The 16239-nt window shown below is 39.8% G+C and overlaps 1 protein-coding gene across 1 annotated transcript in view; it reads left to right on the top strand.

The window, feature by feature from the left end:
- cacna1ha (calcium channel, voltage-dependent, T type, alpha 1H subunit a) overlaps positions 1–16239 on the top strand; it is an 88492-nt gene that overhangs the window by 42065 nt on the left and 30188 nt on the right. Inside the window, exons 3-10 of the mRNA XM_026354716.1 lie at positions 3439–3550; positions 4295–4428; positions 5422–5519; positions 8852–9014; positions 10377–10695; positions 13447–13539; positions 14166–14404; positions 15032–15564. Of these exons, the coding sequence (XP_026210501.1) occupies positions 3439–3550; positions 4295–4428; positions 5422–5519; positions 8852–9014; positions 10377–10695; positions 13447–13539; positions 14166–14404; positions 15032–15564 (1691 nt within the window). The remainder of the gene's footprint in view (positions 1–3438; positions 3551–4294; positions 4429–5421; positions 5520–8851; positions 9015–10376; positions 10696–13446; positions 13540–14165; positions 14405–15031; positions 15565–16239) is intronic.

Below are 16239 nucleotides of genomic sequence, written 5' to 3'. Positions count from 1 at the left end.
ATCCAGGTGCTGACAACGTGCTACAAAAAGATGAAACAGATGACAGAACACTAAGGTTTTTATAATTTATTGATGTGCACCAACATTTTGACCACAGCTGTTCTGTTTCCTATTTAAAATGACCATGCTATTGCTGCGACCTGTCACAGTCATGGATAGCTCTTATGAACTGTAGCTGTTTACATGTTGTTTTTATGTATTATATGCCATTGTTTTGTGTAACTGTAGGAGAATTTGTAACCGTTTAAACTTCCTGATGGTAAAATATATAAAACGCAACACTGACTCTGCTTGAGAATAAGCAGTGGGTAAAGTTATCCCAGCATCAGAAGACAGAAGGGGGATCAGGAGGTGTTGACTGTGGAGATTATAGGGGGTTTAGGAAAAAACAGAGAGGGAAGCACAAACATGAGAGGGACAGAGAGAGAGATCCTCTGAATATTCAAATCTCCCATTTTAATACTTCTGCAGATTACCAAGTCTTTCATCTGTGAGGGAAGGATCAACCTTACGTTCGTTGCCTCAGAGTGTGAGTTGCGTGCAAGTTTGAAGCACACACTGTATGGCCACAAACTAGCTCACGGCATTTTCCGTGTGAGTGAATATGTTTTATTTTCTTTATATTAATAGTCACAACAACACATTGTGACTTAACACAGTGTTTTATTGCTGTTCCCCTGAGGGCACCACACGCTGATGGGATAGCTAAATGCACAGCTAACTCATTTGTGGATTGGGTGCATGTAATACAACCAACGATAGCACTAATGCCTCAGAGCTGTTGTTACTTCCACAGAATTATTGAATAAAATGATCCACTTCTTGTGTGAACATAAAGCTGGACTGCTCCTTTCAAAATGCCACTCACCCTGCCTCTGTTTTACATACATTAAAAGCTTAAATACACAGGTACCCATTGTTTATTTCTCTCGTTCATATTTTTAAGTGTGTGTTTCCAGGGGATAAGCAACTTTATTTTTGCCTCCCACTGTAGTAGCACAAGGGTTAACTTGAATATCCCCCTGTTACATACAGTATCTTTGCAATAGGATTTTGGCCCATTGGCACAGACCATTCTGTTTTCAGCATAGCAGGTTTTCTGCTTACATGTATATTGCATCCCTGGATACAAAATACAATAATGTGATTAACAGTTTTATTGATTTTGTATCCATGAATAATGTGTCTGGAACACCTTGCACACAGGTTTGAGTCATTAGTTGGTTTGACAGAGGTAAGTAGTTACCTCAGGAAATCCTGATCCTGGTATCTAAATGTGAAATGACCGTAATTAATGGATTAAAAAGATGTAATTGTATTGTATATAAAAAATGTCCCAAACTAAACTGAGGGGTTAACAGTTAATGTTGTTTCCTTCAGCTGTCGATAGCTAGTATGAACCATTTATCATAGACATTACATGCACAATGTGCATCTCCACTGAGTGTGTAGGAATCCTAATGTACATTAATAATACATACTAATGCATCCATTTCATTTCTGTTATATGTCCATTATAGCCATTATGTAAAGGCATAATGAATAATTTTTTGCTATGTCCCACTTGTTGGCAATTGCAAACAATATATTCATTTCCTTTAACATGTCCAATACAGACTAGCACTTAGTTCCCTTAAACACTACTTCTAAAACTACACCACTTTATTTCTAAATGCCATTTTTCACTACAGACAGGGCTGAGAGCTTCCATGTGTACTTGGCTTTTTGTGTCCATTACAGAGAAGTATCCCTCAGAGGGGATGTTTAATTTTTACTTGATGCAGTTGTGTTGTGATTGTAGTAGTAAGTGCTCTGTAGTAACTTTATCAGTTATCAACACTTTCTGCATGTGAGGCTAGAAAATCTGCAGCAGGCCACAGCTGTTTCTTAGTCTAACAGACAATGGGGAAAAGTTTTAGGTCAGACTTTTTTGCTGATACTACAACCTGTCTTGGCCCCTGATCGCAGCACCAAGTCCCCATTGTCTCTCTCTCTGTATTTGTGTGTGTGTGCACCATAAACCTTAATGGAATTTGCATACAATATGTGTGCGCATGCATTTATGTGTGCACGTTGTGAATCCATATGTATTTCTCTCAGTGTGAGTAATGCAGAGGACCATTTGTTTTGTGCTTTAACTCCCGTTCTAATTAGAACAGAATTCACCCTGGGAATTCAGTGCTGCAACAAACAGCATCACTCCCGTGTGTGTGTGTGTGTGTGTGGGTGTGGGTGTGTGTGTGTGTAACTAAAGCTAAACTAAAGTAGAAAAAGTGCAGCATCAGTTCATTTTTCTAGTTGAGGAGATACGATTTAAGGCTGCTTCCTGCTTGTTTTCCTTGTCACCTTCCACCTTCTCCCTGTTTCTCACTCATCCTTTCTTTGTGCTCTTGATTTGTATTTTTTTCTCATTAAGATGATGAGACATATCCTTGTATTATTATTATTTTATATGTGCTTTTATAGACTAGTGTGATTTGTAATATTGCATCATGCTGCAACATGTTGTCAGTGCACTTGATTTCTTTGTAAGACTCCAGCTACACTGATGAATTTTAGGAGTTCTCACGTTGAATATCCACTTGCAAAGAAAGAAATCCACCAGATTTTGATCTGTTTTGATGAAAAGAAATTGTAGATGGATGGTACTTGGGCCTCCTTTTAAGAAAAGAAGCTAAAAGAAAGGAAAACAATCCACTGTTGGCGGTGCCCTCTGTAACTAACCGCTTTGTCCTAAATAGATAATCTCTCTGGCAGTTCAAAAAGGATAAAGAGAGGATAAAACAAGCAAATGGAAACCAACAAAAGATTATGCAGAAGTGCTTTTTAGTCAGGACAGAGGCGACAGCTGACATCTGTATTATGTTCTATGAGATAAGAAAGTAGGACTTCATTTTGATGCATTCCAAACATTCCATGAATACTTCCTGTCATACCTCTCTCTATTACGATCTTTAAAATAATTACCACAGATATATAGGATTATAAAATACACATCCATAGTTGTGGTACACAATCCTTTCTTATGGATTTGTCTCTTTGTCACTGATCAATACCAGGAAGCACTACAACAGGATGCACAGAAGACAAGGAGCCATTAAAATGTTCATTTGTGAATTTATGAAATGGTCCGTAAGTAGATTAGCAGCCAGTTGGGTCATTATTAGGCCCATTAGATGCATTAGACTCGCAAAGACATCAGGTTCCAGCGTCTCTCGGGTGTTTGTTTACTCACATGTTCTTATGGTGGATGTTAGTGGCTTACAATGGATTTTATTGCTGCTCTCTGGGTCTGTATGTCTTATGATCTTCAGAAGATTTCAGGCCATATATTTTTTTGCTTTGCTTCCTGTGTGTTTCTGAGTATGCAAACCTCCATCCTGTGATGTTTATTTGAAATCACACCATGTTTGGTTTAACCTTAACCCATTCCTGTACGTGGTTCGAGCACGTGTCCATGCTGGTGATCCTGCTCAACTGCGTGACTCTGGGGATGTTCCAGCCCTGTGAAGATGTCGAATGTCATTCAGAGTGGTGCCGAATCCTACAGGTTAGTGCAGTAACATTATCATCGTATATAAAGGGAAATAAACCCAAGGCTGAATAACTGTATCATGTATTCTTCCACACAAGCATGTGAGTCACTATAGTTTTTCCTTTTTTACATAAAGAACAGATTAATTCCACGTGGAAAGTTTACTTTAAGGCCACCAAGATCTGCATTAGCTTTAATATTATAAAGACTAAACAGCTTGTTCTGCCACAAGGGTCCATGCCAAATGTGTACAGTAATGATGTGAAGGACTTATGATAATTGCTTGTGAACAAAATGTTGCTTCATAGTAGGAATTGCTTTCATGTGGTGGTCTGTGTTGATGTGGAAAAGCAATAACAGTAAAGCCAGTTAGTAAAGTAAACGAACAGTAATTCACTCACACTTCAACATGATCTTACTGTACAGTAATGTATTTTCTTGGCATCCTGACATGTGCTCATTATATTCAAAGACGTTCTTTTTTGCTGTGGTAGATGTCTAATTAATTGAGACACAGCTGTAACCATGCTAAGCTACAGCTATTCCCTGCTGGGATGAAACTAACTAATGGAGACAAGGATTCTTTTTCAGACAACCTCCTCTGGCACTTCCACAGTTTCTCTCAAAATGTGACTCTGTATTGATGAGAAAACTTACTAACGATGTGACCTTTTTCTGTTGGCAAGAAGTCAATTTCTTCTTCTTGTTGTTGTTGTGGACCACATTTCCCATTCACTCTTTGTTTTCTGTCATGACCAGGTATTGGACGACTGTATATTTGCTTTCTTCGCTGTGGAAATGGTCATCAAGATGGTGGCGCTGGGAATTTTTGGCCCCAATTGTTACCTTGGTGACAAGTGGAACCAGCTTGACTTTGTCATCGTCATGGCTGGGTGAGTATCACACAGGGCTTTTTGCTCATGCCAACAAACTGCTGAATTTTCTGTCATGTCATAGCAGCTGGCTACGCATAAAAAAAACAGCCTGTTGGTGTGATGTTGAACATGAGGTTAACAGCAAACAGTATTTCTAAGAAAATCAGGATGGTCCGGAGATGTGGTTATGTACCTCTTTGTGTGTTTGTCCTCAAAATGTCCTGTTATTATCAAAATAGAAGTGTCCTTTACTTAGGAACACTGTGTTTTCTGTTTCACCCATTTAGGGGAATAAGGATGTAATGTAGGAGAAACTATTGTCCAGTGCAACTAGAGTACCCCCATCAGGTCTCATCAGACTGAAATGTTGCAGTCAAATCATTTATCGGGTCTTTATTGACATCTAACAAGAGGTTTTTCAGGTGAACACACAAGTTGTAAACTGAACTTCGCAGACAGGCAACTGAAAAGATGAATACAAGTGAAAACAGTCAGTTAGGATCTTGACTCCTCGTGAGATAAAGGATGTACAATATGCACCTGAGCAACTCCAAAATGCAACTTCCAGTTTCAAAGCTTGTCTGCAGCTCCTGCTGCAGACCCAGACTGATGACTGGATCCACTAAGAGGTAGAGGCAGGGTCAGAACTCACACGCTACTCCCACGCTCCATGGGCCAGCTTAGTATGACCACACACACTCCACACACAGCCAGACACAATTAGAGCTGAGTACAAAAAAATAAATAAAAAGCACAATCAGGCTCATAACTATCTTTCTGCCTACTTGGGTATTATCACATTTGAGATGTGCTGCATTATAGAGGAAATTGAGCTTCTGATGTTATGTAATTAATGTCATAAAATGTCTGTAATTATGTGGATTCATGTCGTTAGAAGTAATATTATATTTTGGCTGTACACGCTGTTTTTTGCTGCTGTTCTGTGTCTGTCTGTCTACTATTATACATTAACTCTCTGTCTCTGCCTTTCTCTGACGACTGTGTCTTCAGGGTGATGGAGTATTCTCTGGACGGCCATAATGCCAGCCTGTCAGCCATCCGTACCGTCCGAGTGCTCAGGCCACTGCGGGCCATCAACAGAGTACCAAGTAAGGGCTTCTTATGCTGCAAAGTTTGTTTTGGAAAATAGCCCAATGGTATTCTGTCGCTGATCAGTGATGAGGACATAAAAAATTATGAATGTGAGATCATTTGCTCCCATGCTTGTGATTCACTGCACTGATAGTTCTTAATTCTGGCCTTTTAATTAGCAATTAGTGAGTGATTAACACCAGAATTTGCAGGTTAATGCAATTTGATCCTTTTACACGATCATTTAGTCAACTACAGAAAAAAGTGGAGTATTTATTTAAATAAATAACGTATTTCTGGCATTTTTTTTTATCATCTACATGGGTCTAATATAAGACTAGGGAGAGGTTTATATTCTAAATTTCACCTGTTATCATTCAACAAGTTTGCATTGAACAGAACCAAACAAGCCATCTTACTTTGGTGAATGTATTCTCACCACTTAGCAGGAAGTTGACCAATGATCTGAGGTTGATGTTTGCTTTAATCTCGCTTCCAGAGGTTGTGCCTCGCCAGTGCGGAGTAAGAACTTGTACATAGTTTGTCATTTTCTTAAAAGCTCTGTGACAAAAGTGGCCATGAATCCACCGCTAAAGAGGAACGCTAGACAATGGTGTCATAACAGCGTCCAAGATTATTAACCAGCATACATTAGGCAATCGGCCAAGCTGGCTGCATCTACTGGTAGGCATTTTGTTCAGTGGACAGGTTTTAAATCATTTTGTCAGGTTAAAATTATTTTAATTGTTATAGTTATTTGTACATGGGAGTATTTGTACTACTGTACACTGACTAGGAGTGTTGGGTCAGGGTTAAATTTGTCTGCTTGTCGATCTTAAAAAACAGCAGATCATCTGTTTCTCTGTGAGGAAATAATAATAATAATAATAAAATCAGGCATAACCTTATCAGCAAGCTCAAACAACAGCCCAAAGAAACAATCTTTACCACCACGGACAAGGTGAAGTCAAACTTCTGTTATTGTAAGACGTTGGAGTTGCTCCCTGGAGCATCTGACACAGAGAAGTACACAGATGGAGAGAAAAATCGAGGGAGCGGATTCCAGTGAGGATGACAATGAGAGTTACGACTTGAGGCTGGAAACTCAAGGTTAGTGTAGATACAAAAAAAAAAAAAAAAAAGACACAACGATACCCCTAAGCCCACAGACTCATATATTCAGAAGTGCACTTTTCCATTTAATTTGAGATCAAGTGGTTGAGGTTGCAAGCCAGTCAGGTTAATGGGCAGTTTAAAGTTTGTCTCTTCCTACTTAGCGTCTGTTTGTCTTTAAACATTACACTGTCACTCTGTCCTCTCTGTTTGTCTTTCTGCTTAAGTGGATGGGAAGTATCCATTGTTACACAGACGCTCAGTGTGTTTTTGTGCTGTAGCCTAGATACATTGAGCAGCGCTCTCTGTGTATTTCTTGTTTACATGGCTGCTGCGTGCAGTGGGATCTGCACATCCTCTGTCTTGTCATACACTTCAGCTATTTTCCCCTGTCCCAACTACATGTGCTGTCAGAAAAGAAAGAACCGAAGAAATACCTATTTACAAATGATGTGAGATGAATTGGAAGTGATGAATTGGATCCACATGACAGACTTTGTGGTTGTTCTTTGTTTGATAATGTTTCCATGTACATGAACATGTACTGTCGGTTGGCATTTATTTTTTATTTGAACCAGTTTATCTCCCAAAGTCAGGCAGCATCGCAATTCAGCTAACAATTAGCAACAATTATGTGACTGTGAAGGTCTCGTAATGTTTGGTAACGTGTGTGATAGTTTGATAGTTTCATCGGTTTTAGAACTAGGCTTGTTTTTGGTGAAAAGATCAAATAATTGCCATTAATTCAGTAATTTTATTGTCATTCTTACAATTTTTAATTGTTGTTTTGTTATTTTAACCTGTACGTCATACAGGGCTGTATAAGTGAAGCACTCATCAGCACACACACTGTTATTTCATAACTTTAATTTATGAATTATCATTTTGTCTGAAGGTCTTGAAAATGATCAAATGTGGTCAGAGTCGCCACTTGGCAGGGCTCATAAGAAAAGGTGCTGATTAAAGACGAAGCATCGTCATTTCAGTGGGAGAATCTCAAGCTCCAAAGGAAAAATAATATATTACACAATAATATTAGACAAAGTTTAGAAGGATCAGTTTACATCTTTGTTTGTCACTTCCTGTCTTCTCAGCGCTACTCCAATCCAATCTTAGTAAAATAATGTGTTAAATAACGACTCTGCCACTTGTGGGCCATTTGATTTAATTAGTTTAATTAAACCAGCACAACACAGTGAATTGTACCACTGGGCATAAATGTAATATAAATCTAGTTTTGTCTAGGATCTCTGTGTGTTTTCTGACCCCTTCTGTGTTTCTCTAAGCAATAAATGTGTATTACTGAATCACATCTTTGGAGAAATCAGAAATATTGTGTTTAGTGGATGTCAATTTTCAGATGGACTAAGTAATAATTATTAAGAAAGAAAGAATGGATTGATGAATGATGGATGGAGGATGAAAGGATGGATTTACTGCCATTTAGTACACATTGTGAAGACTACAGCACAATACTCGTACTTCCTGTGCCGCTGTGTCCTAAACAAATACTTTTTAGTGACACACACAAATAAGAAGTTACACACTAAACACTAATGAGTCATTCCCTCTGAGTGGGAACAGTTTGTGCTTCAGTGAAAACATCAGGACACTTTCACAACTTGTACACAACAGGGCGACACAATCTGGCTAAATATGTATGACCTGACTTATTTAATTTATGTTTTTTAATATTTACTAAACAACATTAAGCTTAGTGCAGTTTAGGTTCATCCTTAAACCTGTCAAATCATTGTTCACTTGTTATAAATTTACATCACATTGTGCCACACCACAAGCACACTGCCAATTTCAGAATTAGCAGCTACACGTGGACTAAAAGGACCTCGATCTGCTGATGTTAAACATATCTGACAACTGGACATCGCTGCTGAATGCATGTGGTTACGTAATACTAGCCACAGGGCAGCGTGAGTTCAAGTACCAGAGGATGAAATAATGTCAAACTGTCTCTTTCACTATTGTCTTTGCTTGTAATTATATTGACTGTGGGGATAGAATTTTAAGTTCTAAGCTTTGGAGATCAATAAAGTTTTCAACCTGCTGCACCTTGAGGAACACTATATAGAATATATTGTATGCGAGCGTAAGGCTCCTGTCTACTCTAGATGTTTGTGCGTGTGGGACAAAATCATTTTTTGTCAAGTTAACATTTTCTGAATATATGAGAAATCTAAAAATGTATTTATGTTACTGTTTCTGTTGCACCATGTAGGTATGAGGATCTTGGTGACGCTACTGTTGGACACGCTCCCCATGCTGGGAAACGTCCTCCTCCTCTGCTTCTTTGTCTTTTTCATCTTCGGCATAGTGGGGGTCCAGCTGTGGGCCGGGCTTCTGCGCAACCGCTGCTTCCTGGGAGAAGAAAGCATTAGAACGTAAGGAACTTTATCTCGTGATAAGGTTTTGCGTTTGTTTCTGGGCTGGAAGTAGCAGAAATGGCCCCTAAGGAGGCGGCTTCCTCTAATCGAATCTTGATCGAATGTGCTGGAAGAAACAATTAGGATGCCGTTTTCCTTGAGTATACAGAAAACAGGAAGGAGTGAAAAATAAAAACTCCATCAAGAGAGCTGCAATAAATTTTTTATTTCCCCCACACCTCGCAGTGTTCTCTACATCCATATGGTGACCAGCAGTGCCTCCAGCTTGCACACTCCTCCTTCACTCTGCCTTTGTCCTTCTCTGCTCTTCTCTCTCTCTGCCTCTCTCCTTTGTCACAGTTTGTGTCGAGCTGTAAAACAAAACGTCGTAACAGTCAAGTGTCGCCTGTAGCTAAAATACAGAAACTATAATTTGTTCTAGTACGTTAGCTGAGTAACACCCTCAGAAACTCTACGAGGCAGAAAGAAAAGTGAGAAATGTACACACGGAGGGAGATGAGGATGCCATTTATTATCTTTACTAATGATACAGTTTTTAACAAGCTACAGATTGTAGTAGAAGTGGACCAGAGAGGACAGACTTTGTTCAGCCAGCTCCCAAAGAGAGGTAGATAAACCTATTCTGACAGATGTATCATATCATGTCTTCTATATGTTCCACATCTCCCGATGGACAAACAGGAACACCACACAGACAGAGCAAATAGCAGACACCGACTTAGCCGTGGGGGAGTGAAGGAGATGAGATAAGGGGAATACTGCTCCAGTGTTCACAAGCGCAGGAAGCCAAAAATGTCACTTAGACATTCTTTAACTAATTCTATTTTTGATGTAATGGAACAAATTGTACTAGAGTTAATATTACTGAATCCTTTCTGTGGGTAAGGAAGAAGCAGAAGAGCAGCTTGCTGTGTTTTCTCTGACCTCTGGTACCGTATGAAACTATCTGACGGCAACATGTGCAAACTTGCTTTAGCTCGTCCTCCAGTTGTTTTTTAGAAATCATGAGGAAGCTTACACATTCTACCTGATTGTGAATAGAAGTGTCTTTTTTAGGTTGTTTTCTTACCAATATTTTTCATTATATGTTTTATTTGCTGTATTAAAAGTGCGTATTGCTGCAGCAGGACATTCTTTAACAGTTCATCTTCCTGGGGATTAGAGTAACAACATTATTATCTGTATTGACATTGTGCAGGCAGGAAAGTCAGCAGTTCAAGTCATGAAGTCAATAAAATTCAAGTCAGGAGATCTTTACTTCAAATTATTGTCATCATATTTACACACTGACATGCAGTTGCAGTTACATTTCATTCTCACAACGCAGTCTTATGTTCTTGTTATTCTGTTTCCATCCAGAATGTACAACTTGTCTCTTTACTACATGTCAGAGGAGGGTGAAGACAGCCCCTTTATCTGCTCCGCTCCCCGCGAGAATGGGATGCTGCGCTGCCATGACGTGCCGCCCTACACCGAGGGTGGAGCTGAGTGCTCGTTGGCTCCCCCCCGCCAAAGTTCAGCTCTGATTGGTTCGACCCCTGCGGCGGAAGGCGCAAGTGTTAATGGGTGCATTAATTTGAACCTGTACTATAATGTGTGTCGCCCTGGAGACTTAAATCCTCACAAGGGAGCCGTCAACTTTGACAACATTGGCTACGCCTGGATAGCCATATTCCAGGTAAGAAAGGCTGAAAGTGCATTTTTGGACTTATACCATATACATGCTGTTGTAGAAGAAGGAAGAATAAGACTGGCATACCAGAGTGCATCTAACACTCACTATATCTGACGACTCCTTTGATTTTTAAACACTGCTCTTTTGTGTATTAACTATTAAAATCAAAGACTTTCACATGGAGGCAGCAATGGGAAACTGGTCACAAATGGAAATCTAGTTTAAATCACTTTTCTCAAAAACAACATGAAAGGGATTTTCTCTCAGACATGTTAACATTTTAAGTCTTGGAAAGTTATAAATTCCTTCAGTCACTCCTTCAGAGAGCACGCGTCATGACTAAAAAGTGCCTCCCTCTCCACACACTGGTTGTGAAAACATGTTTTTCTGTTCTCTCTTTTTGATTCAAGGTCTCTGAGACACAGGAATAGTCATTTTTCCCTATTATAGTCTTTGCGCTAATGCTGCCTGCACTGCATGTGATATGAATTCCAGCCTTTCTAATAGATCTGTCCAGGACCTACAGTACTGTTAGATCTGTCTCTGTTTAATGAGCTTTCATTTGCACAACACAACTTTCTCAAACCGTCTTCAAACAGCAGCGATACTGCAAACATGCACACACAAACAGACGTGCCCTGTTAAGTACTCAGAAATAGCTGCTCAGTACTTTGTAGTGTGTGCAGGGGGTCTCAGCTCACAGTGAGGGGCTTTAAAGATTAGATACCACTTATTATTTTTTCTGCTTTAGTATACATTACTTTGAGTCCTAAATAAGATTAGTTTTTCGCCATGTCTTGGTGGCTGTTTACTCACAGTTTGTGGCCACAAATTTCATTACATATTATACTATAACATGTTTAATTAGAGAAGTTGGAAACAGTTGTGTGACATGTTATGATTGGTCAGGAAAAGAATGGAAAGATTCAAATCAATAATCATGCTGACCTGGAGTATTATAATGACAAAACATTTAATATTTTAATATAATAATATATATTAATAGCTGAATAGAGACAGGAAGAGAAATAGAGAGTACCATACGTACAGATGCAAAGGGAACTTCATAGAAGCCACGTAGAAATAAAGAGTGTGTCATGAGGTGTTTGTCTCATTATTCCAGTCTACAGCTTTAGTCCCTCAGTATCTGTAAATATGAAAAGATAAGAATGAATTATATGTTTTAGTACAGGGTTTTGAAAACATTTCAGCCCCTGGCTTCAAATTGAGTTAATGCAGGGTTACCCTGGGACTCCTGCAGAGTGCAACAAGCTGTTAACATGTCACTTCAGGCATCCACCACAACGAGGCCTGTGGCTTAATTGGATCCCGACTAGGTTTGACTGGGCAATACACCAAATATACCATGATAGCATCCTTTATGGGTTCCTTTCTTGATTATTTTAGTATCTTTGTGGCATTTTCACTGAATTTCCTATTTCTGTATAAGTATGAGCTAAAAATTTGATCAGGTTTTCAAACAAGATAAGTAGAATAATAGGGAACTCATTTAACTATTTAAAATGGTCTTACATATCTGAACCTCTAGGATTATCAGCTAATTTCAATGACAGGTTAGAACCTGGTGTTTCAATCATGGGGATAATATTCAGATGGCATATTCTCTTAAATAAAAATAATAAAAAATCACGTCCAACCACTCCCTGTTTGCTATGTGGAGATGCTACACTACTGTCAAATGCATCACAAGTGAACACACAGAGGACATACTCCGGGTGGCACACTGACAAATGAATAGAAAACTATTAAAGCAGGAATAAGGAGGGTTCAGGAGCAGAAGATGCATTAGACCGGGGGGCTAGGGGAGTGATTTATTCAGGTTATCACCTCTGTCTCCTCTGTTAAATGAACAATGTCAACGTCTTCCCTTAATGGACATGCAATTGACTTTTACACAAAGGCTTGATGCAGAATCAAGATTTATAATCACATGTGCTCGAGAGCTGATGGCCCTTAATGTACTGCCCTGTCTTTCACTAAGATAGAAGTTGTGTGTTTGTTTGTCACAGTTGTTTGATATCCAACCTCAGAATTCATATTTTGGTTGACTAAACATACACCAAGCAGCATGTTTAGGTTTGATGGCTGTTTGCATCTGTTTCCATAGAATAAAACGATGCTCTGTGTGTTTTTGTCCGGAAATGAGGCTCTTTTGTTATTCAGATGCAAACAGAGCTTTCCAGAGGAGACTGGATTAGTCGCCTCTCAGGTTATGGGCGTGCATATGCATAATGTACATTTGAGTTACCTGGTCCATTTGTGGATACACATGCCTGTTGGCAGGCATGCCATTGTTTTGTTTACTCTGGTAGTATATGCTGTAATGTGTTATGCTCACTAAGAGTTTGAGTAAAGGTTGAGGTGTGAGTGTATTACTGGCTTGGATGAGCTGAGCCACCACTTTCAGGTCTTAGCATTTTGGCTGCTCATTAGCATAGTGACTACATGAAAGACCCGTGCCGGTCCCCTGGCTCCCATACACACTCACTCACACAGGAGGTTGGAGAGAAACAACAGGTTTTCTCCTGAGGAAAAGCTATTAAAACAGAATTCCAAATGTACTGCGAGTACTGAGAGTGTGTTTGTGCACAGTCTTGTGCATGTATGGGTGTGGTGTTAAAGTAAAAACATTGTGCTGAGCTACAAATCAATCTTTTGTTTCATGTTATCCATTATAAAGTAATACAGCGCCTCCCTCTCTGTCTCTCTGTGTCTTTTTATCTCCACCACCAGGTCATCACTCTGGAAGGATGGGTAGATATCATGTACTATGTCATGGATGCACACTCCTTCTACAATTTTATATATTTTATATTGCTCATTATTGTAAGTAGCACCTTGAATTTCTTTGCTTGCTTGACACTTTTCTTTATAACAACATTAATAGATTGCAGTTTAACATAACACGCTGTTGTACATTAGCAAGCAAATTAAATAAAAACTGACTTGATTATTGCAGTAAGCGAACCCCTCACAGTTAGTAGCACTATACACTCAGCAGCATTGTGGGTTGTGGTTTATGCACATAATATAATATAATGTATAACATATATTGCCTCAAAGATACTGTATGTGTATGCATTTTCATTTCAATTCTGCTTTAGAAAATCCAGAATAACTTCTGTATTAGGCTTTCAAAGGGACAAAAGGAGAGAAAAAATGGAGGATAGACAGGATGGTAGTGAGGAAAAGAGTGGCCCGGAGAAGGGATTTACAGTGGCAAGAAAATGTATGTGAACCTTTTGGAATTTCATTGTTCTCTGCATTAATTTGTCATAAAACTTGATCTGATCTTCATCTAAGTCAAAAAAATTAATGCAGAAAACCAATGAAATTCCAACGGGTTCACATACATTTTCTTGCCACTGTATGTGGGAAGTGGGTGAACAGAAATTAATGTCACTTTTTTTTTTCAATGGCACTGTTTGAAATGTCGTCCCTTTACCCAACAGGTGGGCTCTTTCTTCATGATCAACTTGTGCCTCGTGGTCATCGCCACCCAGTTTTCAGAGACAAAGCAAAGGGAGAACGCCCTGATGAGGGAACAGCGTGCACGCTACATGTCCAATGACTCCACGCTTGCCAGTTATAGTGAACCAGGCTCATGCTATGAGGAGATGCTACGCTACATCAGTCACCTTTATCGAAAGTTAACACGCAGGTTGCAGAGGATATACTCTGGATGGCACAGGTTAGACATGAACTTCGTTATACATTCAGTACGTGATTACACGCAAACCAATTTTATACTCAAAGAGTTTGTGCTATGGACTGGACAAAGTTGCTAGTATTACACTATAACATATATAGAATATAGTGGAGTAAGTAAGTGAAATATACCTAACATCAAATTAAGGTCACTTCTAAGACTGCAATGATTTGAAAGAAAATACTTCTCCTCCCCCTCAAGAATGCTTTTTGCACATCTGTCCCTGTGCTGCTGTGGATGCCATCAACCAGACCCAAGTGCTTGTAGATTTTCTGTGATACGTCCAAATTACTGTCAAAAATGTCAGCATAAATTCCCTTTCATGAAATTATAATCCCACTTTTTCTCCAGGTTACGTGAGTCCAGCAGTTCATTGTTCGTGCACATCATTTGGGGAAAGTAGAATGTGTTTTGTAGTCAGCTTTTAATTATTTAGCAGCATTTTGTAATTACGTATCTTACGTTGGGTTTATTCCTCTAAATGGCTGAGAACCACATCACTACAGATGCTGTAAAGCTTCAGACACACATCAACACGGGTCTGGAAGCATTACTGCACCTTCTATATCCATGTACAGTTAATAGTCATGTCTCTTCTTCTTTCACCAGTAAACGGCGTAAAAAGGTGAATCCTAATGGAAGTGGTGGAGGCAGTAATGGCGGGGGTAATGGACACAGCCACAGTTCCAACAGGGGCTGTGGAGGCTCAGGTCCTGGTAGCACAATGTGGTTGAGGCCGATCCATAACCTCCTACAGCACCATCAGCACCAGCACTGTCGCCTCAGCAACGGGGGGCAGCACACCATCAGTGTGGCGACCGGTGACCACGTGGATGGAGAAGGAAAGGAGGCGCTAGAGATGAAATCGCTTTCTGTCCGGAGAGGAAGTACTAATGGAAATAGCGGTGCAGGCAACAATCCATCTGTTGTCACCCATGGCATGGGGGCACTGCTCGGGCGACTGAACGGGGGAATGAATTATCCGACTATTCTGCCGTCTTTTGTGTGCAGCTACAGCAGTAAGACGCCACCACCCCACTCCCAACAGTGCGAGACCAGCTGTGAGCAGCAGCCATCAAACCATTCAGCATCTGAACACACAGAAACGCTGAACAAGCTTTACCAGCTCATGGGACAACACAGTAAGAGGACACAAACACAGACGGACACACGGTGTACACAATCATCTACATGGCTCCTTTACATATTTGTCATCACAGCTACACTCCTCTTCTCAAGTTTGACCTGAGGTGTCTTGTGTTCTGTCTGTATGTGCATGTGTCTCAAACAGCACTTAGAGTCCTGACAGGAAATCCATGTCTCAAGTGTTACACTCATCAGTGGAGAGAGGTGGATGAAGGGGAGGATTGAGGGATTAGCTGAGGGAGGAAAAGTAAGCAGTGTAGAGTAATGTAAATAAGAACATTGGATGAAAAAAATCTAAAATATGTAAGCAGATAGAGAAGCAAGGTAAGGTATGTTATGCTCAGATCCAGAGAGAGAAGCTGGGGGGGGGGACAGACAGAAAAATAAATTAGAACAAAAGAGGTAAGAGAAAAGTATGAGACTGTGAGGAAGAAGAAAAGAGGCTAAGCTCAGGGAATGGCATTAAACCTGAAGAGAAAAAAACTAAACAGACACAGAGAAGATGACAGAGAGCTGTAAAGGTAAAGGAAAAAGCTGAGGTCGAATCACAGACCTGTCTGCTCTGTCGTAATGAGGCGAGGCTGCCAACAGCGGCACACACACCTTTACACGCAACTGTCTGTCAGCACTCTCAACAAAATTAAATGCATATGAATTAAACTTCCTAGAGT

This window comes from Anabas testudineus, chromosome 8, assembly GCF_900324465.2.
Source record: "Anabas testudineus chromosome 8, fAnaTes1.2, whole genome shotgun sequence".
Lineage (NCBI taxonomy): Eukaryota > Metazoa > Chordata > Actinopteri > Anabantiformes > Anabantidae > Anabas > Anabas testudineus.
Note: the sequence above shows the minus strand (reverse complement) of the source record. Positions and strands in the feature narration are given on the sequence as shown.